At 46.8% G+C, this 27,972-nt stretch overlaps 1 protein-coding gene and 1 long non-coding RNA gene across 5 annotated transcripts in view; one reads left to right on the top strand and one right to left on the bottom strand.

Moving 5' to 3' along the window:
- The window catches only part of SCARA3 (scavenger receptor class A member 3), a 35,814-nt gene extending 14,133 nt beyond the window's left edge, over positions 1-21,681 (bottom strand). The window contains exons 1-4 of one of the 3 annotated variants that reach the window (XM_060184880.1): positions 21,356-21,681; positions 12,907-13,125; positions 4,655-4,753; positions 2,250-2,369 (exon numbers count right to left, since the gene is read on the bottom strand). In XM_060184880.1, the coding sequence (XP_060040863.1) occupies positions 2,250-2,369; positions 4,655-4,682 (148 nt within the window). In that variant the 5' untranslated portion in view covers positions 4,683-4,753; positions 12,907-13,125; positions 21,356-21,681. The remainder of the gene's footprint in view (positions 1-2,249; positions 2,370-4,654; positions 4,754-12,906; positions 13,126-21,355) is intronic. The other 2 variants (XM_060184881.1, XM_016185629.2) reach the window with 2 other exon arrangements.
- Positions 9-26,807, top strand: LOC132536720 (uncharacterized). Of its 2 annotated transcripts, none has more exons than XR_009548207.1 (3): positions 9-245; positions 20,707-20,811; positions 26,478-26,807. It is a non-coding gene; the product is annotated as an uncharacterized LOC132536720 (long non-coding RNA). The 2 variants fall into 2 exon arrangements; XR_009548208.1 differs by lacking the exon at positions 9-245 and adding an exon at positions 5,732-5,842.
- Positions 26,808-27,972: the final 1,165 nt, after the last annotated feature.

The following is a 27,972-nucleotide window of genomic DNA, read 5'->3' as shown; positions in this document are numbered from 1 at the left end:
CAAGACTTGGCACATATTAGCTGTTTGGCTTGTGTTAGATTAGTGAATGCTTTTGAGATCACTGGGAGATGACTGAAGTATTTTCAAATCATGAACATGCTGGCCTCTTGCTTTCAAGTCCAGAAGGATGATTATTATTAGGACCAGGAGACAGCTCACTTGCCTTTCATGAGCAGAGTCCTATGTTCCAGTCCCAGTATCACACGGGAGCATCACGGATAGCGCCAGGGGAAGCTCCACGAATGGTGGGACACTGCTGTGGTTTATTTTCTTATTTTCTTTCTTTCTCTCTCTCCACCCCCATATCTCTCCTCTCTCTCTCTCTCTCTCTCTCTCTCTCTCTCTCTCTCTCTCTTTCCCACCAGGGTTATTGCTAGGGCTTGCTGATTGCACAATGACTCCACTGCTCCTGGGAGACATACCCCCCTTTTTTTCTTTCATTTTATTCAACAGAAAAGAGAGAAAGTGAGGGGGGAGGAGGGGTGGGAAGAGAGGGAGAGAGATAGATACACCTGTACCATAGCCTCACTGTTCATGAACCTTCCCTCCCTACAAGTGGGGAACGCCAAACCCTTGAGCATGGTAATGTGAATGCTCAGTCAGGTGCGCTACCTCCTTACCCTTCTCCTTTTCTTTCTATAAGAAATAAAACATTGGGACCGGGTGGTGGCACACCTGGTTGAGTACACATGTTACAGTGTTCAAGGACCTGGGTTCAAGCCCCGGTCCCCACCTGCAGGGGGAAAGCTTTGCAAGTGGTGAAGCAGGGCTGCAGGTGTCTCTCTCTTTCCCTATCTATCTCCCCTTCCCTCTCATTCTGGTTGTCTCTATGCAATAAATAAAGATAATAAATTTTAAAAAATATATAGAAAAAAAAGGAAAAAAACGTTGTGACCCAAGAGGAGATGCAATGAATAAAAAAAACATTGGAGTAGCACAGCAGGTTAAGTGCACATGGCACGAAGCGCAAGGACCAGCATAAGGATCCCAGTTCGAGCCCCCGGCTTCCCACCTGCAGGGGAGTCACTTCACAGGCAGTGAAGCAGGTTTGCAGGTGTCTATCTTTCTCTCCCTCTCTCTGTCTCCCCTCCTCTCTCAGTTTTTCTCTGTCCTATCCAACGACAGCAACAACAATAATAATAACCACAACAATGATAAATAAAAAATAGCATTGAATCCTTAAGCATGAGGTCCCGAGTTCAGTCCCTAACACTGAATGTGCTAGAGTGATGCTTTAGTTGTCTCTCCTCCCCTCTCAAATAAATAAATCTTAAAAAGAGAAATAGATAAGCAGTGAAAAATGGGACAGGGAGATGGCCACTCATGCATAAGACCCTGGGTTCATTCCATGATACTACATTTAATAAAAGAGGAAGAGGGAGAGGAGCCTACCTCTGAGGAGGCGGGTAGTTACTGACTAACTAACTATGTTCCTTTCTCCTGGAGTCTGAGAATCAGACTCTCACAAGGTCAGTCAGCAGTGAGTGCATCTCACCTAGGTCCCAATCTTATTGCTAACATTTAATTGATTGAAACAAGCAAACCTACCCGTAGCAATTTGCTAAAATATCTAACTAAATAAATAAATAATTGTCTGGATTTTTGTAATCCAGAGTGGATGAAATTGTAGCAAGAAATCATCAGATCCATTTTCATCAGTTTGTCACCCAGAAGGTAAGAATTTCCTAATTTACTGTCATTTGTGGCAGTTTCCAGTCAAAACCCCCAAACTTCAGCTCCTTGGGCCTTACAGGCAGGATCCTGATTTAGCAGATTTGGGAGAGATCCAGAAATTTGCACATTAACAAATACAGGCCTCCCACTTCTTCCTATGTGCGCTTAACCTGGTGCGCCACCAAAATCACAAGAAGGCGGCTTGGAAATGGCCTGATCCAGTCATGCTAGGCACACTGGATGTACAACAGAGCCATTGGGAGGGCTTAAAGGGAAGGGCCCAACCCCATTGCTGGCAGGCGGCAGTGATTTTAAGCTCCCAGGTGATTCTGGTGTTGGAGTTGAAATATCAGACCTCGCTCCTCATCTACATGGGAAAAAGGAGACCCTGAGAGGGGCCCTGCTGTGGACAAGGCCACACAGCTTATTATTGCTCTCTGTCCAGAAACTAGAAGCTGGTCTTCACTGATGGATCAAGCTTTAAGAGCTAGAAAGGTATGGCTTCTAAGCCCTGAGGTATATTATCTTTGTACGGGCTCAGACTCAGACAACAACCCCCCCCACCCCGTACTAACCTAGAGAGGCCAACACGGCCACGGCCACCAGAAGCAGGGCCAGGAAGAGGTAAAGGATCCTCACGGAGGTGTGCAGGGACAGGTTCTTCTGGCAGCGGCTACAGCGGGGACCCAGCCGGCCTGGCAGGAACAGAAGGAAGGGAGCAAGGACTTAGACCAGTAGCTGAGGCTGTTGTAAAAAGTCAGTTCCATGTTCCAACTCAGTTTTTTAAAATGTCTATTCATTTGTTATTGTTAGAGAGGAGAGAGAGGGAGAACCAGAGCATCACTGGTACATGTGGTGCTAGGGACAGAACTTGAGTTCTCGTGCTTCTAAGTTCAGCACTTTAGTCTCCCAGGCTGCCCAGATCAGTCCTGTGTCATCTTTTCCACATCTTCAATCTTCATCCTATGCTCTATCCCATTGCCTTTCCTGTGAATTAAGAATAGAGGCAGCCACAGGGTTGGGCAGTAGCATACTTGGTTGAGGGCACAAGTTACCATGTGCAAGGAACTCGGTTCAAGCCTCTGCTCCCTACCTAGAAGGGGGAAGCTTCACAAGTGGTGAAGCAGGTCAACAGATGTCTCCTTCTTTCTCCTTCTCTATCTCCCCTCCTCTCTCGATTTCTCTTTGTCCTATCTAATAAAAAAGGGAAGAAAGGGAGAGGAAGAGAAGAGAAAGAAGAGAAGAGAAGAGAAGAGAAGAGAAGAGAAGAGAAGAGAAGAGAAAGGGAGGGGAGGGGAGGGGAGGGGAGGGGAGGGGAGGGGAGGGGAGGGGAGGGGAGGGGAGGAGAGGAGAGGAGAGGAGGGGAGAGGAGGGGAAAGGAGGGGAGGGGAGGGGAGAGGAGAGGAGAGGAGAGGACAGGAGAGGAGAGGACAGGAGAGGAGAGGAGAGGAAAGAAAAAAATGACTGCTAGGAGTAGTGGATTCATAGTGCTGGCACTGAACCCAGCAATAACCCTGGTGGCAAAAAATAAAAAGAAAAAAAAGAATAAAGAGGGTCAGAGTTGGGGCCTTCTGAGAATACTTCTGTCACACCCTGCCTCCTCTTTGTCTCTTAGCCCAGGTATGGGAAGAACCTCCTCCCTCCATGCTGTCCTTCTGATGACCCACAAGTGGGGGAGGCAACTTAATGCTTGTAAAGTCACTGGGAGGCTGAGCCTTCCGGGTTTGCCTGGGTTTTAGTGCTGATAGTCTCATGACATCTAAACTGTGGGTTTGCCAAGATTGTCTACATTTTAAAATGAAAAAATCACATTTCCTGGGAAACTTGAGAAGTCCTGGAAAACTGGAAGGTTGGTCATTGGTTCCCAGAGTCTGCAGTCCTCCTAGAAACCAAGCCTACTAGTTGGATTCCAGGGTGGAGGAGGGGAGGAGCAAGTGCTCCCAGTGGGGCTGCAGAGATACTACTTCTGGTGGTGGAATTGCTAAAGTAGGCTCAACACTAGCTGTGCATTCTGAGTTCCAAGAGCATGCACCTAAAGCATAATGCTCTGAGCCTGATCCCCATATCACATGGGAACACCATGGACAGACCCAGGGGAGCTGCATTGGTCTCCCCATCTTTTTCCCTTCTCTCTGTCTGGCCTCTCTCTCTCTCTCTCTCCCTCTCCCTCTCCCTCTCCCTCTCCCTCTCCCTCTCCCTCTCCTTCTCCCTCTCCCTCTCCCTCCCTCTCCCTCCCTCTCCCTCCCTCTCCCTCTCCCTCTCCCTCTCCCTCTCCTTCTCCCTCTTCTTCTCCCTCTCCCTCTCCTTCTCCCTCTTCTTCTCCCTCTCCCTCACCTCCCCCCTAGCCGCCCTTTCTCTTTCTCTCTCTCTTTCTCCCAATCCCCTCTCTTTCCTTTTCTCTAAGAATGAACAAGCCTGTTCTGGGGGGGGGGCGGGCTGCTCAGTGCCGGTACTTACTGCACATGTATGAGTTGCTAGATTAAGTCCTCAGTGCTGATAATGATAATTTTATCATGCTAAGGCCATACTGCAGATCAAATTAAACCAGAATTTCTGGGTGATGGCAATGTACAGCTGAGGCCAAAAGAACTGCTCTACTGTATCTGGAAACCCACTAAGAGACCCTGCCCCAAGCACCAGTCCAGGTGACCCTGGGTTCTTGGGTTTCCCAAATGCCAAGCTGGGTTCTAAGGGGCCAAGAGGAGATTGGGCCACCTGGGTGGTCTGGGATGTAATGAAAGGGACACTGCTGGACCAGCAGGAATTGGGGTACTGGGACCAATAGTAGAGGTCTCTGGAGACAGAGGGCATTTGTGTCAACTCCAACTTCCTCTGTCCTTTATAAGTCAGGGCCATATAGCTCCACCTCGGCACCATCCAGGGATAGCTAGGACTTCTGAAGCCAGATAGAGAGAAAAGGAGTGGAGGCAGAGATAGACTCTGCTCAAAGGAGAACAGAGACAGCCCTGAGAGCCCTTACCTTCCTGTGTGTATGGGAAAGATGGCATGTCGTCGTCGTCACCAGCCAGCTCCTCTTCTGTAACACAAAGCGCATCTCCATCGCCAGCAGCTGACCTCACTGTGATGGAGCAAGTCCTGTCAAGCCCAGGTTGGGGACTCCCAGCTAGTCCACCCACCTCCAGGTGCCCCAGACAGTCTCCCAACTTCGTCCCAGCTCCCATTCCTGGGTCCAAATCTCATGCTAATGCTCCAGGTAATGTGATGGCGAGTGGAGGGGAAGGGTAGGGCAGAGAAATCCAGGAGGCTGGGGACTAAGAGAACCCAAGGCCTCTGGGGGAAATTCCATCATTTCCCACAAACTCATACGGCCAGCTCAGCTGTCTCTCCTATGTGGACCTTCCTGTAGCCCTGTGGAGAAAATACGGGCACAAAATAAATCCAAAGGGCTATCCCAGGTGACACACCATGACAGCTTCCTGGGAGCAATGTCTGGGGGTTATGCTAGGGACTTCTGGTCCAGCCACTCTCCCCCAGAATATCCCAGAATCTCTTTCTGTCATCTATGTCAGTATGTTAACTGAACAAGTTCCACTTCCTACTTTGATTTGTGGTAAGACTTGGTCCTTGTGGGATTTCCCTTCTTTTCCTTCAACCTTAGCTAAGGTGGTCTGCTTGCAGTTTACCTAGTACTAGAACTTTATTGTCCAAGGGTATTTTAAGTCCGTAATACCACAAGCAGAAGCTCCAACTTTTGTTTTACTTTGGTTCCCTTTTAAACTTTATTTTATTTGCTACTTATGCAATAGCACATCACACACACACACACACAATATCCAGAGCCTGATCCAGAAACATGTGATGTCAGCAATTGAACTGGGAACCTCAGGCATGCAAGTTCAGTGTTCTGTCAGTCTGTCAGTTAAGCCATTTTCCCAACTGCTGGATTTTTTGTTTGTTTCGATGAAGGACTAGGTCTTGCCTGGAGGCTATCTTCAGAAGAATGGGACTAACTTGACAATCCAGAGCATCACTTTTACAGGCAAAAAGACTGAAGCCCATGACTGACTGACACTATGTGCTGAAGCCACCAGGGCTCTGGCAATGACCTGGAAGCACCCTGGTCATTTCCCAAAATTCTGAACTATCTTAATTGCTCTGATCAATCCAGGAGCCAAGATGGAGCAAGTGGAGTGGGAAAGCAGATGGGGTAAGTGGAGGCGGCCCCCAAATAAGCTCAGTGGCAGAGGGGTTGTGGGTCTTGTCACATTAAAAATGTCACCATTGTGGCCCAGGAGCTGGCGGTGTGGATAAAGCACCAGACTCTCAAGCATGAGGTCTTGAGTTCAATCTCTGGCAGCACATGTACCAGAGTAATGTCTGGTTTTCTTTCTTTCTTTTTTTTTAAAATATTTTATTTTATTTATTTATTCCCTTTTGTTGCCCTTGTTGTTTTATTGTTGTAGTTATTATTGTTGTCGTTGTTGGATAGGACAGAGAGAAACGGAGAGAGGAGAGGAAGACCGAGAGGGGAAGAGAAAGATAGACACCTGCAGACCTGCTTCACCGCCTGTGAAGCGACTCCCCTGCAGGTGGGGAGCCGGGGTTCGAACCGGGATCCTTATGCCGGTCCTTGTGCTTTGCGCCACCTGCGCTTAACCCGCTGCGCTACAGCCCGACTCCCTGGTTTTCTTTCTTTCTTTCTCTCTCTCTCTCTTTCTCTCTCTCTCCTCTGATTTCATTAATAAATAAAATACTTAAAAAAGAAATGTCACCACTACCACTTCTTCAGGTCTTCCATGAGCTCCCAGTCTTTATAGTCTTTGTTAGATATCCTTTCACATACTTTCAATTTCCTCCTGCAGAATGCACTACACCTTTCATTCTTTATTCACAGCTCCCCCCCTCAGTCTTTGAGACTGAAGGGCCAGAAATATGTTGTCTGTCCAGTTCTCAGCTTTATCCAAAGCCCCAGTCATAGGATAATACAGAGAAGAGCTCAACCAACACAACTTGAGAGGGATTTTGTGATGAGGGATTTTTGCTTTGTGCTTTGCAGCCATAGGTCTATGGCCAGTGTGGAATGGGGTGCGCGGGAGGGGGGTGGTGGTCAGATATTCTGCATGTACATGGAATGCAGGGAGATCAGGGCTCATGTCCATTATCTCATGGGGTCTGAACAACTAGCCTGACAGGCAGGGCCAGAAAGTATCCTCCTCAGTCTATAAGTGAGAAAACTAGAAGGTGGGGTATGTGTGTATGGGACTGGGGAGGGGGTGATTTTTACCATCTGGCTATAATCCTAGTACTAGTGAGTGACAAATTCTGGTTTAGTTTTCCTCTGTTTAAAAGCAGGGGCAGCAGGCAGTGGTACACCCAATAGAATGCACACATTGCTTTACACAAGGACCCAGGTTTAAGCCCTCAATCCTTACATGCAGGGAAAGAAACTTCACAAGCATTGAAGCAGTGCTACAGATGTCTCTCTTTTCTTTTCTTTCTTTCTTTTTTTTTTCTTGCCTCCAGGGTTATCACTGGAGCTTGGCACCTGTGCTACAAATCCACTGCTCCTGGTGGTCATATATATATTTTTCTTTTTTTGATTTTTTAATATATTTATTTATTTTCCCTTTTGTTGCCCTTGTTGTTGTAGTTGTTATTGATGTTGTTGGATAGGACACAGAGAAATGGAGAGAGGAGGGAAAGACCGGGGGGGGGGGGGGGGGGGAAAGACAGACACCTGCAGAGCTGCTTCACCGCCTTTGAAGTGACTCCTCTACAGGTGGGGAGCCAGGGGCTCGAACCAGGATCCTTACACCGGTCCTTGCACTTCATGCCCCATGTGCTTAACCCGCTGCACTACCGCCTGACTCCCACCATATATATGTATTTTCCATTGTTGTTGTTGTTGCTGTTGTTGTTGCTGTTGTTGTTGTTGTTGTTAGGACAGAGAGAAATTGAGAGAGAAGGCGTCCAGGGGGTGGTGCAGTGAATAAAGCACTGGACTCTCAAGCATGAGGTCCTGAGTTCAATCCCTGGCAGCACATGTACCAGAGTAATGTCTGGTTCTTTCTCTCTCCTCCTATCTTTCTCATTAATAAATATGCAAACAAAATATCTTAAAAATAAAAAAATAAAGGATAGACACCTGCAGACCTCTTCACCCCTCTACCCAGTAGGTGAGGAGCCAGGGGCTCAAACCAGGATCCTGTACTAGTCCCGGAGCTTCGCATTAAGTGCATTTAACCCAGTGCGCTACCTCCCGGCCTCCTCTCTCTTCCTTTCTATCTCCTCTTCCCTATCACTCTCTCTTTATATCTATAAAAAATTAAATTTAAATTTAAAAACGCTGCTGGGAGTAGTGGATTTGTTGTGCAGATACTGAGTCTCAATGATAACCCCATAAGTAAGTAAATAGAAAGTAGATTCCAGCTCAACAAATTGTTTGGCTTCATATGTTAACTCTCTTTTCAATCACCAGGTTCCAGATGCCACCAGGATGCTGGCCAGGCTTCCCTGGATTGAAGACCCCACCAATGTGTCCTGGAGCTCAGCTTCCCCAGAGACACACCCTACTAGGGAAAGAGAGAGGCAGACTGGGAGTATGGACCAACCAGTCAACGCCCATGTTCAGCGGGGAAGCAATTACAGAAGCCAGACCTTCTACCTTCTGCAACCCTCAATGACCCTGGGTCCATGCTCCCAGAGGGCTAGAGAATGGGAAAGCTATCATGGGAGGGGGTGGGTTATGGGAATTGGGTGGTGGGAATTGTGAGGAGTTGTACCCCTCCTACCTTATGTTTTTGTTCATTAATCCTTTCTTAAATAAAAAATTTAAAAAAAAAAAGAAAGTAGATTCCAGGGACCAGGTGGTGGTGCACCTGGTTAAGTGCACACATTACAGTATACAAGGACTCAGGTTCAAGCCCCTGGTCCCCACCTGCAAGGGGAAAGCTTCATGAGTGGTGAAGCAGGGCTGCAGGTGTCTCTCTCTCTGTCTCTTTTCCTCTCTATCTCCCCTTCCCCTCTCAATTTTTCTCTAGCCAACAATAAATAAATAAAAAGATTTAAAAAAAGAAAAGAAAGTAGATTCCAGGTAACATCTCTCTGATAGACTTAGCATGTTGGGGAGTGTGAGTATATGTATGCCTATGCATAAACTTGCACATCTACAAGCTTATGTTGAGGTATACAGGTGTACATTTTAGAGATGGTGGAGAAATGGTAGAAGAGGTCCCTTTCTGTGTCTTTTTTTTTTAACATTTTTTAAAATTATCTTTATTTATTGGATAGAGACAGCCAGAAATCAAGAGGGAAATGGGTGAGAGAGAGGGAGAGAGACAGAGAGACACCTGCAACACTGCTTCACCACTCATGAAGCTTTCCCCTTGCAGGTGGGGACTGGGGGCTTGAACCAAGTCCTTGTGCACTGTAATGTGTGCACTCAACCAGGTGCACCACCACCCAGCCCCCCCCCCCCCCTTTCTGTGTCTTAAAAACTCAGCCTGCTTGGTGGCTTGATCTGCTATTCTTTTTTCACCTGCCACCACTGAGTCAGGACGGGTCTGTCTGTGAGTTCCCAGGGTGACAGTCTCCCCCACAAGCTCCTGTTGTACGTGGCAAATGGGTACCTGGGTGCCTGTAGTGCTCTCTCTTAATGCTTACCTCCCCACCCTTCAGATCTCAGCCAGAACCACACTGAAGACCCCTTGGAGAGGTATTCCTCCCACCTCTTGAAAGAGAAAAAGGCCTTCTAGACCTTCCTGCCTGTGTTTCCCTTGTCCCCACCTCTCATGGACTACTCCCTGTTCTGGCCCCAGGGTCAATTTTGTCACTTGGCTGTTTACAGCCTTTGCAGGGAATCTGGGAAGATTTAAATCAAGCCAGACTGATGCTGACCTTCAACAAAAAACGCTTTCCCAAAGCACCCCAGGGAGGGGCGTTGTCATAATTTGGCTCTCCCATGGGGAATCTGACCCCTCCCCTTCCAAGCAGGCCATCACAAGCAAACAGGGATTAATCAGGGCCTCCTTCCAGTGCTTTGCAGAGCAAGCAGCTCAGGGGAAGGGAAATGACAACTGCCAGCACGGATCCCTGCTCCCCCTAGACAGAGGGGGTTCAGGAGTGTTGAGCTGTATTTATTATGCTGACATCTCAGCTCAGTAACTCACATCCCTTTCTAGTCCCCAAAGAGAGTTTCTTTTCTAATCCTTTCGTCTTCCTGTTCCCCAGCACTCAGCCATGGACCTGGGCAACCCCTAATTTACCTATGTCTGGAATGTTGCAGCCACTCTCTTTGTTCATTTCAATGAGACCTTAATCCAAACCATTTTTAAGTTTTTTTTTTTGTTGTTTTTTTTTTATAAGCCAAGCCCTTTGCAAACTGGGGCTCATTACAGCCACATTACTGCAAGTTAGTTCCGGTGGGAAGATGGATGAAGAAACAGACATACAGAACCAATGAAAGCTTGGCTTGGGGACACAGAAGCTGTAACTGATTAGAAGATGATTGATTAGACAGGAGTCTGTACTCCCCCCACCCCCATCCCTCTGCACTGAGCCAAGAAGGGTTGAAAGAAACAGAAAAGAATTTTCTTTCCCCTCATCACCTCCCAAGCCTAAGTCCCTGCTTTCTGGGATGATCTTACTTCGTTTTGTGTGCACCGACTTTCTAAAATGTTTTCAAAGATTAAGAAGCACAGGTGTGGGAGGAAGAAGGGGACCCATCAAGCCAAATGAGTATTTGTCATGGCACAGAGGATCAAGGGAGGTTCTGGGACCTGGCAACCAGTCAGAGGCTCCTAACTGTTCAGGATAGGAAGCAAGATTCAAGCACACAGAGATTCAGAGAGCTTGTCTACCCACAGTGCTTGGGTAAGCTTGTTCTATCCAGCCTGACATTTGTTTATCTTCCTCCTTGAAGCCAGGACACTTGGCCTCTTCCAGTTCAATGCTGGTTATACTGCATACTCTGTTGTATACTCTTTGGAAGACCTGCATCCTTCATTAATTGCTTACTTCTGTTGTTTTAGTGAAAGGCCTAGGGATGCATTGGATCGACCTTCCCGTGGTGCATCCCGTGAGTACCCATTCATTGGGGAAACTGACGATCCTTCCTAGCCGACTGAATCCACATGGATCCCAGTCACTTTCAAAGCCATTAACTGGCTACGGAAGAAGGGCAAATGCTAGAAGAAGTGAAAGGCCTATTGTTAATTAAAGATGAATGACAAAATGTGGTTTAAAGATGGCTTATGTGGGGAGTTGTGTGGGCCAGGCAGTGTTGGAGAGTGCTGATGTGTTTCTGTCCCATGCAAAGGTATAAGCAACAGAGACTTTAAGTGAACACATAGGGGTTGATGGTTTGAGCTGAAAAGAGATGAAGCAGGAACTGCAGGAATATCAGGACTTTTTCTCCTACTTTTTCAGAAATAGAACAAGGGATATGTTTTTCTTCTCTGAAAGCTAAAAGTTCCTCTTGGTTGTTTTGTCTTTGGGGGGGGAGGTGGGAGGGGGAACTTAAATATCTATTTAAAATTTCTCTTTGCATAGATTTCCCAGTTAGCTACCTTAGAATAGCATTGGCCTTTGCACAGTCCTCTGAAATACCCCTGTATTCGACCTAAATAATCTATGCTGCTAAAGATGTATGACAAGCAGAAAAGTGGGGAACACAAGCATGTTAAACATTTTGGGTTGTCAGGTGTCTGGAATGACTGAAGAAATCACTGTCCTGTAGGCCTGTTAGAAATTCCAGGAGTGCAGAAATAGCCAGTTACCTCCTCTCTGTCTCTCTCTTTCCTTCTTCACACCCTCCCTCTCTTTCTTTCTTCCTTTCTTCCTTCCTTCCTTCCTTCCTTTCCTTCTTTCCTTTTCTTTCTTTCTGTCTCTCTCTCTCTTTTTCCTTCTCATTTTGCTAATTCCAGGATAAAATCTATTGTCACAGACCTGAGTGGACTTGGAATAAGACTGAGAAGATAAAGTCATGTCTAAACTTTTAAGTCCTCGGGAAATTTCCTCTTTGGGGGCAAACTCTAGAGAGTGCACATCTGGTTTCTGCCTTCCAACTTGAGGTTTTAGGGCTTGAGAGCTATCCCCAGGGAAGGTCCTGGCCTGGTAAGAGAGAAGCCAGGCATGCTCCTTTGATACCCAGATTGCAAGCAATGCAGTTTTGAAAACACATCCAAGGACCATCTAAGTAGCTCACATGAACAGTTTGCTGCTTTGCCATGTGCACAGCCCAAGTTCGAGTCTAGACCCTACCACACCAAAGGAAGCTTTGGTGCTGTGGTCTCTTTCACTCACTTTCTTTGGCCCTGTCTCAATCTTAAAAAGTAAAAGAGAAAGAGAAAAACACATTCAGTAGCCTTTGAAGGCCAATGTTGCCAGCTTAGACTCAAAGAGGAGTGGAATTCTAAAAGGGCCTCTATTATTCCCCAAACCTAATGTCAGAATAACAACTCAAACACCAGAAAGAAGGCCATAAATGCAAAAAAAAAAAAAAAAAAAAGTTTTCCTCCCAAAGCCTCTGCTCCTGCAAAACCCAGAAGAGAGATCTCAATGGCAGGTGCAGTGCGGTGCGTATGTTGGCACAGGGCTGGGTGAGACCGCTGACCCTACTAGGGTGGGTCTTAGTCTGTCTCTCCCACCAGAGGCAAAAAGAGCAGCCCAGACCTGTTAGGCCACAATCTCCTCAATTGTGGTCACTCACCCTAACTTGATTTCAGTGGCCCATAACTGTGGCATTTAGTCACCCTCTCTCTCACCTTTCCGGAACTGCAACCAACCCCATCAGAGACAGCAAGGGGGAGGGGAGAGATTCGAGGAACCAAATAGAAGGGCTTTCTTGGGTAATTTCAAGGAACATATTTGGATGATTATCTTCCGCCCAAGTTCACAGAGTGGGTTTTCAAAACAGCCAATTGGGTCGGTAAAAATAAAGATCTCTGACTCTTCCCAGGAGTCCCTGCTATACTTAAAGCTGCAGAAAAGCTGTAGTTGGAAGAGGCTATAATTAAGGTTGCAAGATTGTTTTCATTAGAATCCTCCTGCCATCCCCCTCCCCATAGGCTTCCTTTGTGGCCACAACTATATTTGGATGGGAACCCAATAGCTCTGCTTTTCTCTGGTGGCTCTGGTGCTTGCCTCTTAAGAGTCTGCTGTTCCAAAAGTTGTCTAGACCTAGTTTCCTCTAATACATCCTTTCTGCCCCTTCATCTGATGACCTGGGATGTGCTTCTCCTCTTCACCTGCCACCTCTGTCTGCATACTTACAGTCAGCCCATCATCTTCCTCTGTGTTCCCCAGGGGACCTCAGAGTTTATAGACAAGCCTCTTCGATTTCTCCAGGGCCCTCTTCATCCTAAATGGCTTTCTTCCCCTTCCTTGCTCTTGGTTTTTGGTTTATCCAGCAGGCAGATTCTTGACATCTGGGTGACAGGATTTACATCGCAGACAGGAGCATTCTGACCCTAGACACTCCAGCAGCTCACCCTGTTCATGTGCTAATTCTAAGGAGGCATCACATTCCTGAACTCCTCTGAGGAGACCATAATCCCAAAGGGTTCTGATGTAGCCCTAGAGGTGACTGACCTGACGTTAATAAATTAGATTAGGTGCAAGAGAGTAACTTCAGTACTCTGTCTGCAGTAACAAGAAGCATCATGAAAAGATAGAATGAGGGCTGTGGAGATAGTTTAGCCTGTAAGAGCACAGAACTTGTGGAACAGAGGTCCCAGAAGTCCCAGGTTCAATCCCCTATGCCACTGTTGTTTGTTTTTTCCTTCGACTTCAGAATTATTTTGTTGATGGGATGTTAATTTACAGGACTGTTATTGTCTCAAGGGTACACTTCCACACTTTCCCCAAGATAGGATATTTAATCCTCCACCAAGCCGTCATCTCGCTCTACCATAGGGTCTTTGCTTCCCAACTACCCCTTAGCATTCCTCCCTTCCCTCATCTGAGCCCCTGGATCTGCTGTAATAGAACACAGTACACTGAGCATTCACCCTATATTGTCCTTTCTTTCATTTCTGAGATCCCACCTATGGGCTCCACACTACCTTTTCTTCCCTCCATAATAAGTATATAAGGCAGCCTAGGTAGTGGGACTGTGGGTAAAGCACTGGACTCTCAAGTATAAAGTCCTGACTTTTTTTTTTTTTTGACATTTGTCTTTTATTTTCTTTATTGGGGAGATTAATGGTTTACAGTTGACAGAGAAATACAGTAGTGTAACATGAGTAACATTTTCCAGTTTTCCACTAACACTCTAACCCGCTCACCTAGATCCTCCTCTGCCATTACGTTCTAGGACCCACTGGTTGTGGGAAATGGCTCAGTTGGTAGAGCACTGGACTCAGATGCCTGAGATTCTTGGTCATTCCAGGCACCACATAAACCAGTGGTCCTCTGGCTCTTCTTCTCTCCTCTTGTCTCCTTTCTCCTTCTCCTCCTCCTGCTCCTCTTCCTTCTTTCTCTCTCTCTCTCTCCCCCCTAACTGCCTTCTGAATGACCCCATCCAGATCTTGCTTGTCCTTCAACTTCTCCCTAAAACTTTTCTACACTATCTCAACTGGCAATGCTTTCTTTCATGCAGATCCACAGAATCTGCTTATACGTCAATTATTTATTCATTCACATCATCTCTTTTGAGTATTTGGTTCTCCTCCTTTTAAAACATTTTTATTTTATGCAGCACTGGGGAGTGAATTCAGGGTCTTGCACATGTGCAGAAGCACTGAGCAGTACCCTAGGATGAAGCTTTTTTTTTTTTTTTTTTCATTTAGTGAGAGCAGGGTGAGGAAGGAGAAGACAGAAAGGAGAGATACCTCATTACTACTCCACTACCCATGGAGCTTTGCCTGGTGCTATTCATAGTGTTCCCGGTATAGTGCTAGGGCTTAAACTAAGAGTCTCATGCTTGATAAAGCACATGCTCTACCAGGTGAGCTATCTCCTGATCCTAGTCCCCCCCATCTTCTTTCTTCTTTCTTTTCTTCCTTCTTTCTTTTCTTTCTTCTTTCTTTTCCTTTCTACCTTTCTTTCTTTCTTTCTTTCTTTCTTTCTTTCTTTCTTTCTTTCTTTCTTTCACTTCCAGGGTTATTGCTAATGCCTGCACCATGAATCCACTGCTCCTGGAGGCCACCCTCTCCATTTTGTTGTTGTTGTTATTGTTACTGTTGTTATTGTTGTTATAATTGTTGCTGTTGTTGTCATTGGACAGGACAGAGAGAAATTGAGAGGAGAGGTAGACAGAGAGGGGGAGAGAAAGATAGACATCTGCAGACCTGCTTCACCGATTGTGAAGTGACTCCTCTGCAGGTGGGGAGCCGGAGGCTCGAACTGGGATCTTTGTGCTGGTCCTTGCGTTTTGTGCCATGTGCACTTAACCCAGTGCACTACCGCTTGGTCCCCTTGCTCCCACCTTCTTGACACCAGAACTATAGTTGGGGTTCAGTGCCTGCATGACCACCATTCCCAGTGGCTTTTGTTTTTTTCCCCCTTATTTATTTACTTACTTATATTTTCCCCAGGGTTATCACTGGGCTGGAAGCCTATACAACAAATCCACTGTTCCTAGTGGCCATTTTTCCTTTTACTTGATAGGACAGAAAGAAATTGAGAGGGGAGAGAGAGAGGGTGAGGGGGAGAGTGAGCTCTGAAGACCTAATACAATTGCTCTTGAAGCTTCTCCCCTGTAGGTGGGGGTCAGGGTTTTAAACCTGGGGCCTTGGCATGGTAACATGTGCGTTCTACCGGGTATGCCACAACTAGATCCTATTTTTCTGAAGTGTGAATGTCTTGTCTTAAGAAGGGTCTGCAGGTACCTATGAAGGGTCTGGAATAATTCAACTGTCATTAACCTGATACCATGTATCAAGTCCACAAGACTGAGTGAGGCTAATCAAGGGATGTGATCTTGGTAAGAACCAAGGTTTCCATGACTGAAATGATAGATTCATCCAGAAGAGGAACAGCAAAAGAGGAGAAACACGAAAGGAACCAGCCCTGCCCCAAACTCTCTTCGAACCTCTCTATTAGCTGGTTTGTTTAAATACAGAGAGGCAGAGAGAGAGAGAGAAGAAAGAGACAGTAGCACATCAATGTGGTGAGGCCAGGAGTAAACCTGGGCAAAGCAACACACTATCCAAATGAGTTGTTTTGCCAGTTTCTCCACCCTTACCTACAGTTGTTTTGTTTTGTTTTTTAATGATCTGGGCACACATCTCAAGTGTCCCAGTCAAGCACAAGCTTCTTGGGAGAAAAGACAATGTCTGAGATCTCCTTTGTATCTTTCTCAGTTAACAGAGAGTGAAATGGATGCAGACAAGCCAGCCCTGGCATTTCATAGCAGTTCCAAGAAGTGGCTAGAATCTTTACTGAATAAGCATGCATTTTTAATTCTGTTCTGAGGGTACCATAGTACAGGATACAAATTTCCAACCAGCCGGGAGGTGACACAACAGGCAAAGTGGTGTCTGAGCAGCAGTGCACTGGGTTAAGCGCACATAGTACGAAGCATAAGTAACCACCAAAGGATCCTACTTCCAGACCCTGGCTCCCCACCTGTAGGAGAGTCGTTTCACAAGCAATGAAGCAGGTCTGCAGGTGTTTATCTTTCTTTCTCCCTCTCTATCTCCCCCTCCTCTCTCAATTTCTCTCTGTCCTATCAAAAAAAAAAAAAAATCAAGAAAATGGCTGCAGATGCAGTGGATTTGTAATGCAGGCACCAACCCCCAGTGATGACGCTGGAGACAAAACAAAACAAAACAGGCAAACAAACAAACAAACAAAAAAGTAAAGTGCCAACAAGGGCAACAAAAGGAAATAAATAAATATTTTTTTAAAAAGTAAAGTGCATGACTTACCATGCCCCAGGCATGGTTCAAGGCCCTGAATTGAACTATTTGGGAGTACCATGGACAGCACCAAGAGAGCTCCATGGATGTTGGTGTGTTGCTTTGGTGTCTCTTTATCTTTCTACTTCTCTACTCTCTCCCCCCCCCCCAACAGAGTAGAATACTAACACCAGAATGAACCCCTAAGATCATCCAGTTTATTTGTAGTTGAAAGGACTGAGGGCTAGGGAGTATCCATGACTTCATTATGACTCCATCAGTGTTACACAGTTAGATTGCTAGATTGTTAGATTTGCTAGCGTCAACCCGGCTTTGACCTAGCACGTTATGATTGGGCCCTCCTCAATCTCTATCGAACAGGCCATGGCCGGTGCGCCGCTATGTTCCATCGCTGGGGAGCCAGAGATGACCCGAACTGCCCCTGCGGCTACAGACAGACTATGACCCACATAGTCAACGACTGCCACCTCTCCAGATTCAAAGGAGGTCTCGAAACTTTACATCAGGCTCAACCTGACGCTGTTGACTGGCTACGGAAGAAGGGCAAACACTAGAAGAAGAAGAAGAATTGCTAGAAAAGCAAGGGAGGCAGCCTGACCTCAGGCTTCAGAACTCACAGCATACACATGTGCATGTATACTTTCTCAGTTAAGCATAATCAGGCACAGGCAGTATAAACACAAATGGTACGTGTGTCCTGCCTGTATATTTGCCAGTTCTAACACTCAAGACAGCTGCTTATCCTTCCTAAAAGCTGCCAAGATCTCCACCATTTACCAAGAAGGAAAAGTAGTTTTTTTTTTTTCTCTCTTTCTCCAATTAGTAATTAGTTTTGGAAGTTGACTCTTCAGTTATGAAAAATATCCTGGCCATATGGCAAGGGACACCATAGTATGAGTGTGTGTGGGGGGGGAGTGAGAGAGAGAGAGATGGGGGGCAGGGGGACTTGGGAGTTAATCAACATCTGAGCACCTAGTTTCCTTCCCAGAAAATAGCACTTTTAGTAGCCATGTTTGTTGGTAAATGACTTGTTTGCCTGATTTCCAGCTGATATCATGGTCCCCTGCCTGGCTGAGAGGTGGCCTTTTTCCCAGGGTCTCACTGCTCTTCCTACTCACCCTTTGCCTATTCTATATGGGCACTGCCCTGTGTCCTCAGGGAGAGGTGGTGGTGCCTGCAGTCCTGGGGAACGATGGGTGTAGCCAGGCCCCAACCAGGCAGCTGAGGACAAGTGTCCCTGGGGGCAGTGGAGCTCAGGCAGCTGGCAGTCCAGCTTCCAACCACCTCTCGAGCAAGTCGCTTTCGCTCCCCAAGTGACACTCAAGCCAGAGCTTCTGGATTGAGTCAGGGCATCTGAGGAGGACAAGCTTTGGGGACCACCCAGGAGGGGAACATTCTGACCAGAGTCATGAGGCAGTGGGAGAGAGGGGTCAGGACTAGAGCTCAGGACTTGGTCTCTCAGACCAGTCATCTGCACAGAAACCAGGCTATTTCTAGTCCCTCCCCCACCCCCACCCTACCCCATAGCAGCAAGGTCTCTGTCCAGGCACCCTCTCACAGAAATACAGAAACAGAGCCACAGGTGGGCAGTTCCATCATGGCTTATCATCAGAGGGCTGGTGGTCACTGGGGACCTCTCAGTGTGCAAGAAGCTGCACTCAGGGCTAGGTGCCAGCTTGCCTCCAAGGATGCGGCAGCCTGGGAGGCCAGGCCACTGGCGGGCGGGCAGGCAGGAGGGTCAGGGAAAACTTGGTAGAAGTTTTGGTGGGCAGAGCAGGCCTGGCACCAGGTGCTAGTGGTAGCAGTGCTCCTCTCTACACATGTGTTTTCTGCTTTGACATTCCTGCCCCCACCCCAAACATAACCTCACCATGTTTTGCTTTGAGCAGAGAGGGTGAATCTTTGCCAATCAATATTGTTTGTAGATGGGAGGGGGAGGTGAAGGGCCTTGCCAGCTTCCCCTGAGGGTAGGGCTGCTCCTGGGACCCTTCCCCCACTCCCACCCCCCTCCTGGCACTTTACTTTTTCCATGTGGGTGAAAAGAAATCCTGATTCTTCCCATTCCACAAATCCCCAAGAACAAATATTTGCTGTCTATCCTGTGTTTCCATCTCAGGTGGAGGAGCTGCTGGGGGTGGAAGGGGGGAGGGGTGTTGGGAATTAACCCTGGCCTCCCCACAACTTGTTCCCAGGATGCCAAGGGGGCGATAGGAGGAGAACCACCTGACAGTCATGAGAACAGGGTGGCAGGGCTGTTAGTGGAAAGCAGAGAAAAGCTGGTGAAATGGGAAAGCCATGGGGACCCCAGGACCTCATGAAACACTTCCTCTGTCCTTCTAGGGTGCCTGCTTTGGAATTTTCATTTGCACCAGCTCTTTTCTCCTCTGGTCAGGGGAGTGGAGCTACCTCAATGAGTTTCAAGTCAGGTTATATGTTCTTGATGCCTTCCTTCTGGGGAGCTAGAGGTGTCTCATTTCAGAGAGGTTTAGCCTGACCTGTCCACTCCACTATATTTTCTTTTATGATATCTGCTGAGAGCCAAAGTGCTCCAAGAAAGTACAATATCCCACCATCGTCATAAAAGATCAGAACAGTGTGGACCCCAGCCTTTCAGGAGACATGTTCTGAGACTTTCCTGGAGGCTTCTGGGCAATGACCTGGCCCAAGGCTGACAGGGAAGGGTTCAGCTCTAGAGACTTGGTGGCAACTAGCTCCTCAGTGGGTGAGGCTCTTGTATATGTGACCAAGGGAACTCCCTGGGGTTGATTATAACTTGTTAGCTTCCTGCCAGATTTAGTGAGACTTTTGGGGGGTCATGGGGGGGTTCCAGAGGTCAGAGCGACAGAAGCCTAGGAGGTTTGGAAGTGAAGTAGGGATGGAGCAGGGTGTTTTTAGCAAACTTTCTGGCCAGCAAATCAGAAATCAGGGATCTAGAACCCCTGATTAACTGTGACTCTTAAGCATGTCCCTTCTCTTTTCTGAGGGACCAAGAACATAATCTGTGGGATCTTGTGCAAAATGATAGTGTAGATGTCCCGTGTTTAAATAGTATTATGGGGGGGGGGGGTGCTGGCTGGTAGTGCAGCGGGTCAAGTGCACATGGTGCAAAGCACAAGGAGGCTTAAAGATCTCTGTTCAAGCCCCCAGATCCCCACCTGCAGGGGGGTTGCTTTGCAAGTGGTGAAGTAAGTCTGCAAGTGTCTATCTTTCTCTCCTCCTCTCTGTCTTCCCCTCCTCTCTCATTTTCTCTCTGTCCTATCCAACAACAGCTATAACAACAATAACAATAATAACCACAAGGGCAACAAAATGGGAAAAATGACCTCCAGGAGCAGTGGATTCATAGTGTAGGCACCAAGCCCCAGAAATAACCCTGGAGGCAAAAAAGGGGGGGTTATGGGGTGGGGATAGATAACAAAATGGTTATGCAAAAAGACTGTCATGCCTGAGGCTCCAAAGTTCCAGGTTCAATCCTCCACACCACCATAAGCAAGAGCTGATCAGTGCTCTGGTAAAAGGAAAAAAAATAAAAATAATAAGGGGGGAGGGGAGAAAGATTTTGAGTCTTTAAAAAAAAAAAAAGTATTACGTGCCAAGGGAGATAGTATGGTGGTTGTGCAAAAAGACTAATGCCTAAGACTTGGAGAGCTCAGGTTCAATCCCTGGTATCAACACAAGCCAGACTTGAGCAGTGCTTTGGAGGTAAAAATGGAATTCAAAACAGTGACAGTAGAAGATTGAGTCTTCTGAGTCTGGGACCCAGGAGGCATTGTGCCAGCTGTATACTCAGGAAGCCAGTCCTATCTGTTTGGAACTCAGTTTCCCCAATGGAAATGGCACTCAGTGAAAGGTGGCCCTTACATATAAAACAGACCAAGACAATAGCTTCTTAAACACCTGGGAACATAGTTTCAAGTCCCATAGATGATCTGGGAGGTTCTGTTTCATTTTAGCATTTGATGAGTAGAAGAGGTGTGGACTTTTCAGCACTAGGAGCAGGGGCATCTGCCTCAGGTGCTCCAGGCTTACTGAAAGGCACATGCACAGTATTTAAAAATGATTTCTCTGGCTCATAGATGACTCCCAAGTCAGCTTCTTCTCCAATCTCAAAATGAGCTTGAAGACCCAGTGTCTCTCCCAGGGCTCAGGAGAGCCAGTCCAATAAGTTCAGAGCACCAGGCATGAGATCCGTTCTTGTTTCTAGCCCCAGCCCTGGCTGCCAGGGAGCCCAGGAGGACCACCCCAAGGAAGACCTTCAGCCTGGACCTCCAGTCTTTCCTGGCTGTTTTCCTTGTAGGAATTCAAAGAGCAAGAGGTGGGTTATGGAGGTCAGCTGGGATCCAAGGGTTGGGAAGGGCAGGGCCAGGACAATGGTTCTGACTCCACAATAGGACTCTCCTGAAGAAGGAGCCCCAAATTTCTGGGTAAAGAATCCTAGGTTTGGTGATGGGGAGGGGAAACTTGAAGGAAGTCCTGTCATGTTCCCCCATCTCCTCTGGATGTCAGGGACTCACAGCTCTCAGGGCTGCCTGCATAGAGAACAGAACCTTTTCAAGACTTAAAAAGCATTTGGGGAGTGGGACTGAAAGTGGGTGCTCGAGAACTATCCATATTCCTCTCCCCTCCTTCTAGACTTATGGCTCCAAACTGTCCTCCTGTACTTTTGAAAGGCAAGGAGAAGGAAGAATCTCCTGCCCTAGTGGTCCTTCCCATCTTAGCCCCCCACTCCCACCCCACAGGGAGAGACACCCCCACCCTGGTACTGGACAGCTAGTAGTGAGAATTAGAGGGAACCCATGGGATGTCCCCTGGGTGTTCCCCATCCTGGGGACGTTGTTCACGCGAGAAAGGGGGCTTACCTTTCATGGTCCCTTCTGTTTGGGGGCCTGGGGGACCCCTATGGCGGGCGGCTGGAGCTGCGGGGCGCCCTGGGGTGTAGCCGGCGGGTGGTCCTAGGGCGGCACTGGGAGCCTGGGCGTGGGGGCGAGTCAAGCCCAAGTATGGGGCTGTGGGGGTGGCGCGCCGAGGGGGCGGTCCACGGGGTCGCTGCCTGGGGGCGCCCCGCCGCCCATCCTGCCGCCAGCCTGGCCACCCGCTGCCCGCTGGAGGACCGCGAGGTCTGCGGCCGCCCCTCGGCCCGCGCGCTCCCTCCTCCCCCTGCCCGGGTCCCTCCCTCCTTCCCTCCCTCCTTCCCTCCCCGTCACTGCTTGGGCCACAGCCCAGATCAACCTCCCGGGTGTTTTCAAAACTGCCGCGGCCAGGCCCGGCCCCTTTGTGCCGCCAGGGCCCCTGCAGCCACCTCCCCTAGCACCGCTGAGCTGGGAGCGCGCGGCGGCCCGAAGCAACCAGAGCAGTGGTAGCGCTTTGGGGGTTGTCCTCAGGCCGGGCCTCCCCAAGGATTATCCTCCTGGAGCTTTTGGTCCCTTGCCTAAGAAGTCGAGGAAGAAAAGAGACGCGGGTTCCAGCGCCCCCCTCCCTCCCTTCCCCAGCGCGCCAGGGATTGCCCGTTTTTAGTTCTGGAAGTTCTACATCCCTGGAAGCTCTCTGGGTTTTAGACAGACCTAGTTCATCCTAGTTGGGCCAGTTTCTAGGTGAGTAGCTCTGGCAGTCACTCATGTCTCCGAAGTTATATACATATATAAAAGAGAGAACACACCATGGCACACTTGAGTCCAGGATAGAACTCGGGACCCCACACTTGCAAGTCTAATGGCTCTAGCTACTCAACCATTCCCCAGGCCATAGACTATTTTATGAGCCTCAGACATTTCCAAATTGTGTGGGTTTGTTGTAGGAGGGTCCTCTGGTGGAGGAAACACTGAGGGACCATGGATTTACAACTGTTCTCATAGGCTCTCTTCTGCCATCCTCACATGTGGTTCTTCATTGATGGAACTTTTAATGAGCGCCTACTGTGAACCAGGTCTGCCACAGACTCTGGAGATGCCACAGGCTCTTGGCACCATCTGTGTCTCTGTAAGTGTGTGGTCTGGGGAAGAGAGCCAATGATAAGCAAGCAATGGTGCGAGGGTGTTCTAAACTCTGACAGACAAGAGCAGACAGAATAGGGACCAAAGTTGTGGACAATTTGATCTGGTCACACACTGTCACCATGAGTTCCTTTCTATCATCTCCACACTTCATATCTACTCATTTCCCTTTGACTCTTGGAGTAACGTAAACAAGATTCAAAGGGAAAAAAAATTTTTTTTCTCTTAAGTCAGAGCAGATAATGGGTCAAGGACAGACACCTGTGTACAAACTCCAGCAGAGAGAATGTCAAATATCTATCAATTTTAGATGGCTAGTTTTGATTTGCTTTATGCATTCATTCTGCCCATATCCTCAGCAGAGAGGATGACTTTGAGAGGAGGAGGCAGGAACTTAGGTTCTAGGAGGTCTTTCCTTTGAAGTTATCACAGTGGACTCCTACTACCTGGAATTTGACTTCTGCAGTCCTAACATACTGTGTACTCCTGGAATGTGGATTCTGAGTCATTGTGTGAGCCTCAGTCTCCTAGGATTATGAGATAGATTTGTAGAGCTTCTTCTTCTTCTAGCGTTTGCCCTTCTTCCATAGCCAGTCAACAGCGTCAGGTTGAAAGCTGTCAGGAGCTGCTTGTTGCTGGCTTTGAAAGTGACTGGGATCCATGTGGATTCAGTCGGCTAGGAAGGATCGTCAGTTTCCCCAATGAATGGGTACTCATGGGATGCACCACGAGAAGGTCGATCCAATGCATCCCAATTTGTAGAGCTAATTTTTAAACACTAGAGAGATAGCTATATCACAGTCCACTTAGCCTTAGTCTATGCTACTTTTAATATTAACTTGTTTAAATCTCACAGCAGCCCTATGGCTGAAACCATGGCCCCAAAGGGACAAGGCTACTGGGCCTGGTCCTGGAAGAATGAGGTGACCTGAAACTGATAAACTGGATTAGACCAAGAGAATAACTCTTTATCTTCTGCTTAGAGAAACAGTCAAGATCAAAGTCAGAGATCTAGGTATATGACCTTTTCCTGAGCATTGGTAGTCCCCTATATATTACCAAAGTCTCATTTATTTGCTTCTTTCTAGTCAACTCGATGGGCCAGTGAATACATCTTAGAGTTTCCCCCAAACTTACTTCTTCAACCTGATTTGTTTGTTTGTTTCCTCTTCCCCTCCTAGTATGTCTCTCTCAGACATTCTAGCAACTTTAAATCTTCCAGTCTTGACCAGAAAGGCCTGTCTTAATCTGACAGGTTAGCTTTTATGAGTCTCACCTGCTGAAAAGGTTTCCAGTTTTTCCTTCTGCTATAACAAGAAGCAGTAGTTTTGGGGGCTGGACTGTGGTGCACCAGGTCAAGTGCCAACATTACCATGTGCAAGGACTCAGATTCAAACCTCTGCTTCCCACTTGTAAGGGGAAGCTTCAAGAACAGTGAAGCCAGGATGCAGGTGTCTCTTTATCTTCCCCTCCTTCCTCAATTTCTCTCTGTTCTATCAAAATTAAAGAAAGGAAAAAAGGAAAAACAGCCACTGTGAGAGATACATTCATACAGCAGGCACTGAGGCTCCAGTGATAACCCTGGTGGCAATAAAGAATTAAAGATAAAAAAAAAAAGTAGTTGTTCTAGAATCTAGATTGATGGGATCTAGGGGAAAAGTTGCTTTCTTCCCCTCCAGCTCAAATTTCCTGAACTTTTATTTCTCCTTGAAGACCATCCATTACTCAGGTGCTCATCTCTTTTTTTGTACACTTTGCCAAGTGCAAAGAACACATATTCTCACTTTGATTCTTTCCAACAAGTGTCCTGCTATCCTAGATGACATAGTTCATCAAAGGTGTTGCCACTTCATCAGAAAGACTTTTTTTTTTGGATGGGGGTAGATAGCATAATGGTTATGCAAAGAGGTTCTCATGTCTGAGGTTCCAAAGTCCCATATTCAATCTCCCCCACCACCATAATCAAGAACTGACTAGTGCTCTGGGATTAAAAAAATTTATTTTTTCAGCAGCTTGACATCAAATACTCTCACATCCTCTACCCATCTGTGGTGCACCTGGTTGAGCAGTTGATGTTATAATGCTCAAGGACCCAGGTTTGAGCCCCTTGTCTCCACCTGCAGGGGGAAAGCTTTTCTGACTTTCTCTATCTAATAAATAAATAAAGAATTTTTTTTTTTAAAAAAAGACCTTATCACTGGGGCTTGGTGCCTGCACAGTGAATCCACTGTTCCTGACAGCCATTTTTTCTTTTCTTTCTTTCTTTTTTTTTTCTTTATTTGATAGGACAGAGAGAAATAGGGGGGTGGAGGAGATAGGGAGAGAGATGGAGAGAGACAGAAAGACACCTGCAGTACTTTTTCACCACTCATGAGGCTTACCCCTGCAGATGGGGTCTGGGGGCTTGAGCCCAGGTCTCTGTGCACTCACTGTAACGTGTGTGCTCAACCAGATGCACCACAGCTTGGCCGCTCAAGCAGACATTCTTATCTACACTCTGGGTGGAGAACAAGATGGTTTGCTTAGTTCTTTATTTCTCCTGCAAAGCTGAGACCACAGAATTCTGACCAATTGTGACAGCAGCTACAGTACACTGAGAAGATAGAATCAAGAGGAATACATTCAAACTCTTTTTTAAATTTCCCATCAGCTGCACTGGCAAATATGAAGCACAGTAATTAGAGAGAAAAAGATTTAGTTGCTATTTGGCCTTCATAGCTTTTGTCCACTTATTAAACAAATTAATTTTGATTATGTAGCCAGGTGCTTTGCTAGTGAAGATATTATGTTCCTTCTGCTCACAGAAATTACATTTTTGATGCAAATCCAAAATACAGTGAGATTGCAAAAAAGTCAGTGGGATCTTAGATTGCACTAAAGGAGACATAATTCAAATAATTTAACAAGCATTTATTAAATACCTACTGAATGCCAGTTTAACTCTTGGAGAATGAGGAGTACCGAGTTAAGAGGTGAAATTTTGAATTATAATGTTTAGTCAATATTTCTCTAACTTTCCTACTGATAGCAGAGGAGTGACAAACATACCTTTGTAGTTTTTTCTTTCAGATTATTTATTTGGGTAGGCGGTATTTGAACCTAGGGCATTATATATGCAGATCATGTGCCCTACCACTGAGCTACATCCCTGGTCATTTTCTTATATTAAAAAAGCAAACAAATTAGGGAGCCAGGAAAGAGTTCGCATATAAAGTACACACTTTACTATATGCTGGAACCCTGGCTTGACCCTCTGGACATCACATGTGAACCCCATGCAGAGTGGAAGCTTTATAAGCCTTAGAACAGTGTTGTATATGTCTTCTCTCTTTCTGTCTCTTAGCCTCTATCTTAAAAAAATTTCTCCTATAATGGGCCTAGACTTCTAACAGATACCTCTTTCCACTGTCACTGGTCATCTCCATCAGGATCAACATAATGGACCCTTCTGTGGGCCCCTACAGGACCTTGCCTTTAATGTGGATTAACAATGGTATGGAATGTTCCATTCTCCAAAGGGAGATTGGGCAATATACTCTACCACTTGAGGAAAATGTGTCCTGAAATTAGTGCAGCTTGGAATGTTCCTAGCTGTGACCACAGAATGTGAGCTCAGACCTATAGGGATGCAGAGGTTACATAGGCTCTTGTGCTGAATATGGGCCCCAAATCAAACTGATGGGGTTTACAGTTAACAATATTTGTATACTTGTCATATATTTGGGAGTTACTCTCTTCCCTGATAGAGATTTCTAGTCCTGTTTTCAACTATGACACTATCTTCCCAAACAATACCTTGGATCCACCTGTATGTTAGCTGTCAGACTCGGGCAAAAACTAGTGAAGTCATGGGACCCTTGGAATATACCTAAAATAGACCTACTAGCTTTTTCCAAAATGGAGACCCCAATGTTCATCTGCAATATTCTTGCCTTTATGTTCATGATTAGTCAACAACTTGTTTGGCTTTATATGTTAACTCTTTTTTCAGCCACCAGGTTCCAGATGCTCTGATGATGCCAACTGGACTTCCCTGGGCAGACGACCCCACCAGTGTCCTGGAGCCCTGCCTCCCCAGAACCCTGACACACTAGGGAAAGAGAGAGACAGGCTGAGAGTATGGATCCACCTGCCAACACCCACATTTAGTGGGGAAGCAATTACAGAAGCCAAATCTTCCACCTTCTGCACCCCATAATGACCCTGGGTCCATACTCACAGAGGGATAAAGAATAGGAAAGCTTTCAAGGGAGGGGATGGGATATGGAGTTCTGGTGGTGGGAATTATGTGGAATTGTACCCCTCTTATCCTGTGGTCTTGTCAATATTTCATATATATATATATACATATATATATATATATATATATATATATATATATAAGAAAAGTCTGCTATGAGTGTGGAATCATGCAGGTGCAAAGCCCCAGAGAAAGCTCTGCTAACTGAGTAAATAAATACTATATAAAAGTTGTAAGCCATGTCATTGTGAAACAGTACTTGTATAAAAACAATGACTTGGGGGTCAGCTAAATAGTTCATGTGGTAGGCAGCCTGGCTTGCCATGTACAAGGCCCAGGTCCAAGCCCCAAGCACCACACAGAAGTACTACAGTACCAAAAGCTGAATAAGGGCAAGAGACTGGCATACTTTAATGATGAGTCTTTAGTCACTATCAGGCCACCCCATCAGCTGGGGCCCTAATCGGGAAGTCCTGAGATTCCCAAACAGACATGATGGGCCTAGCCTTCAAATAGATCCCTCTCTAATTGTTACCGGTCATCTCTATCGGAGCAACAAAATAGATCCCTTTATGGGCCTCCATAGGACCTTGCCCTCGACGTGGATCAATAGCAGCAGAGAACGTTCCATCCTCTGAAGGGAGGCTGGACAACATACTCTATGTTCCACCCAAGGAAGATGGGTCCTGAAATTGGGGCAGTTTGGAAAGTTCCTACTCATGACCACAGAATGTGAGCTCAGATCTACAGGGATGCAGAGGTCACATAGGCTCCTAAGCTGAATATGGGCCCCAGACCAAATCAAATCAATGGGGTTTATAGACAACAATATTTATACATCTTTCCCATATTTGGGAGCTACAGTCTTCCCTGATCCAGCTTTCTGGTCCTTTTTGCAGCCATGACATCATCTCCCCACACAATAACTTGGATCCACCTGCATATCAGATGTTGGGCTCAGGGAAAAAAACAAACAAAAACTAGTAAGTCATGGGCCCTTTGGAACATAACTGAAATATGCCTACTAGCTATAAAATGGAGGACCCCCCCCAACTCATTACCTGAACTATTCCAGCCTTTAGGTTCATGATTAGTCAACAACTTGTTTGACTTTATATGTTAACTCTCTTTTCAGCCACCAGGTTCCAGATGCTCTGATGATGCCAACCAGACTTCCCTAGGCAGACGACCTCACCAATATGTCCTGGAGCCCACTTCCCCAGAGCCCCACCCCACTAGGGAAAGA

This window comes from Erinaceus europaeus, chromosome 2 (assembly GCF_950295315.1).
Source record: "Erinaceus europaeus chromosome 2, mEriEur2.1, whole genome shotgun sequence".
In the NCBI taxonomy this organism is placed as follows: domain Eukaryota; kingdom Metazoa; phylum Chordata; class Mammalia; order Eulipotyphla; family Erinaceidae; genus Erinaceus; species Erinaceus europaeus.
This window is presented reverse-complemented; position numbering and strand designations above follow the sequence as displayed.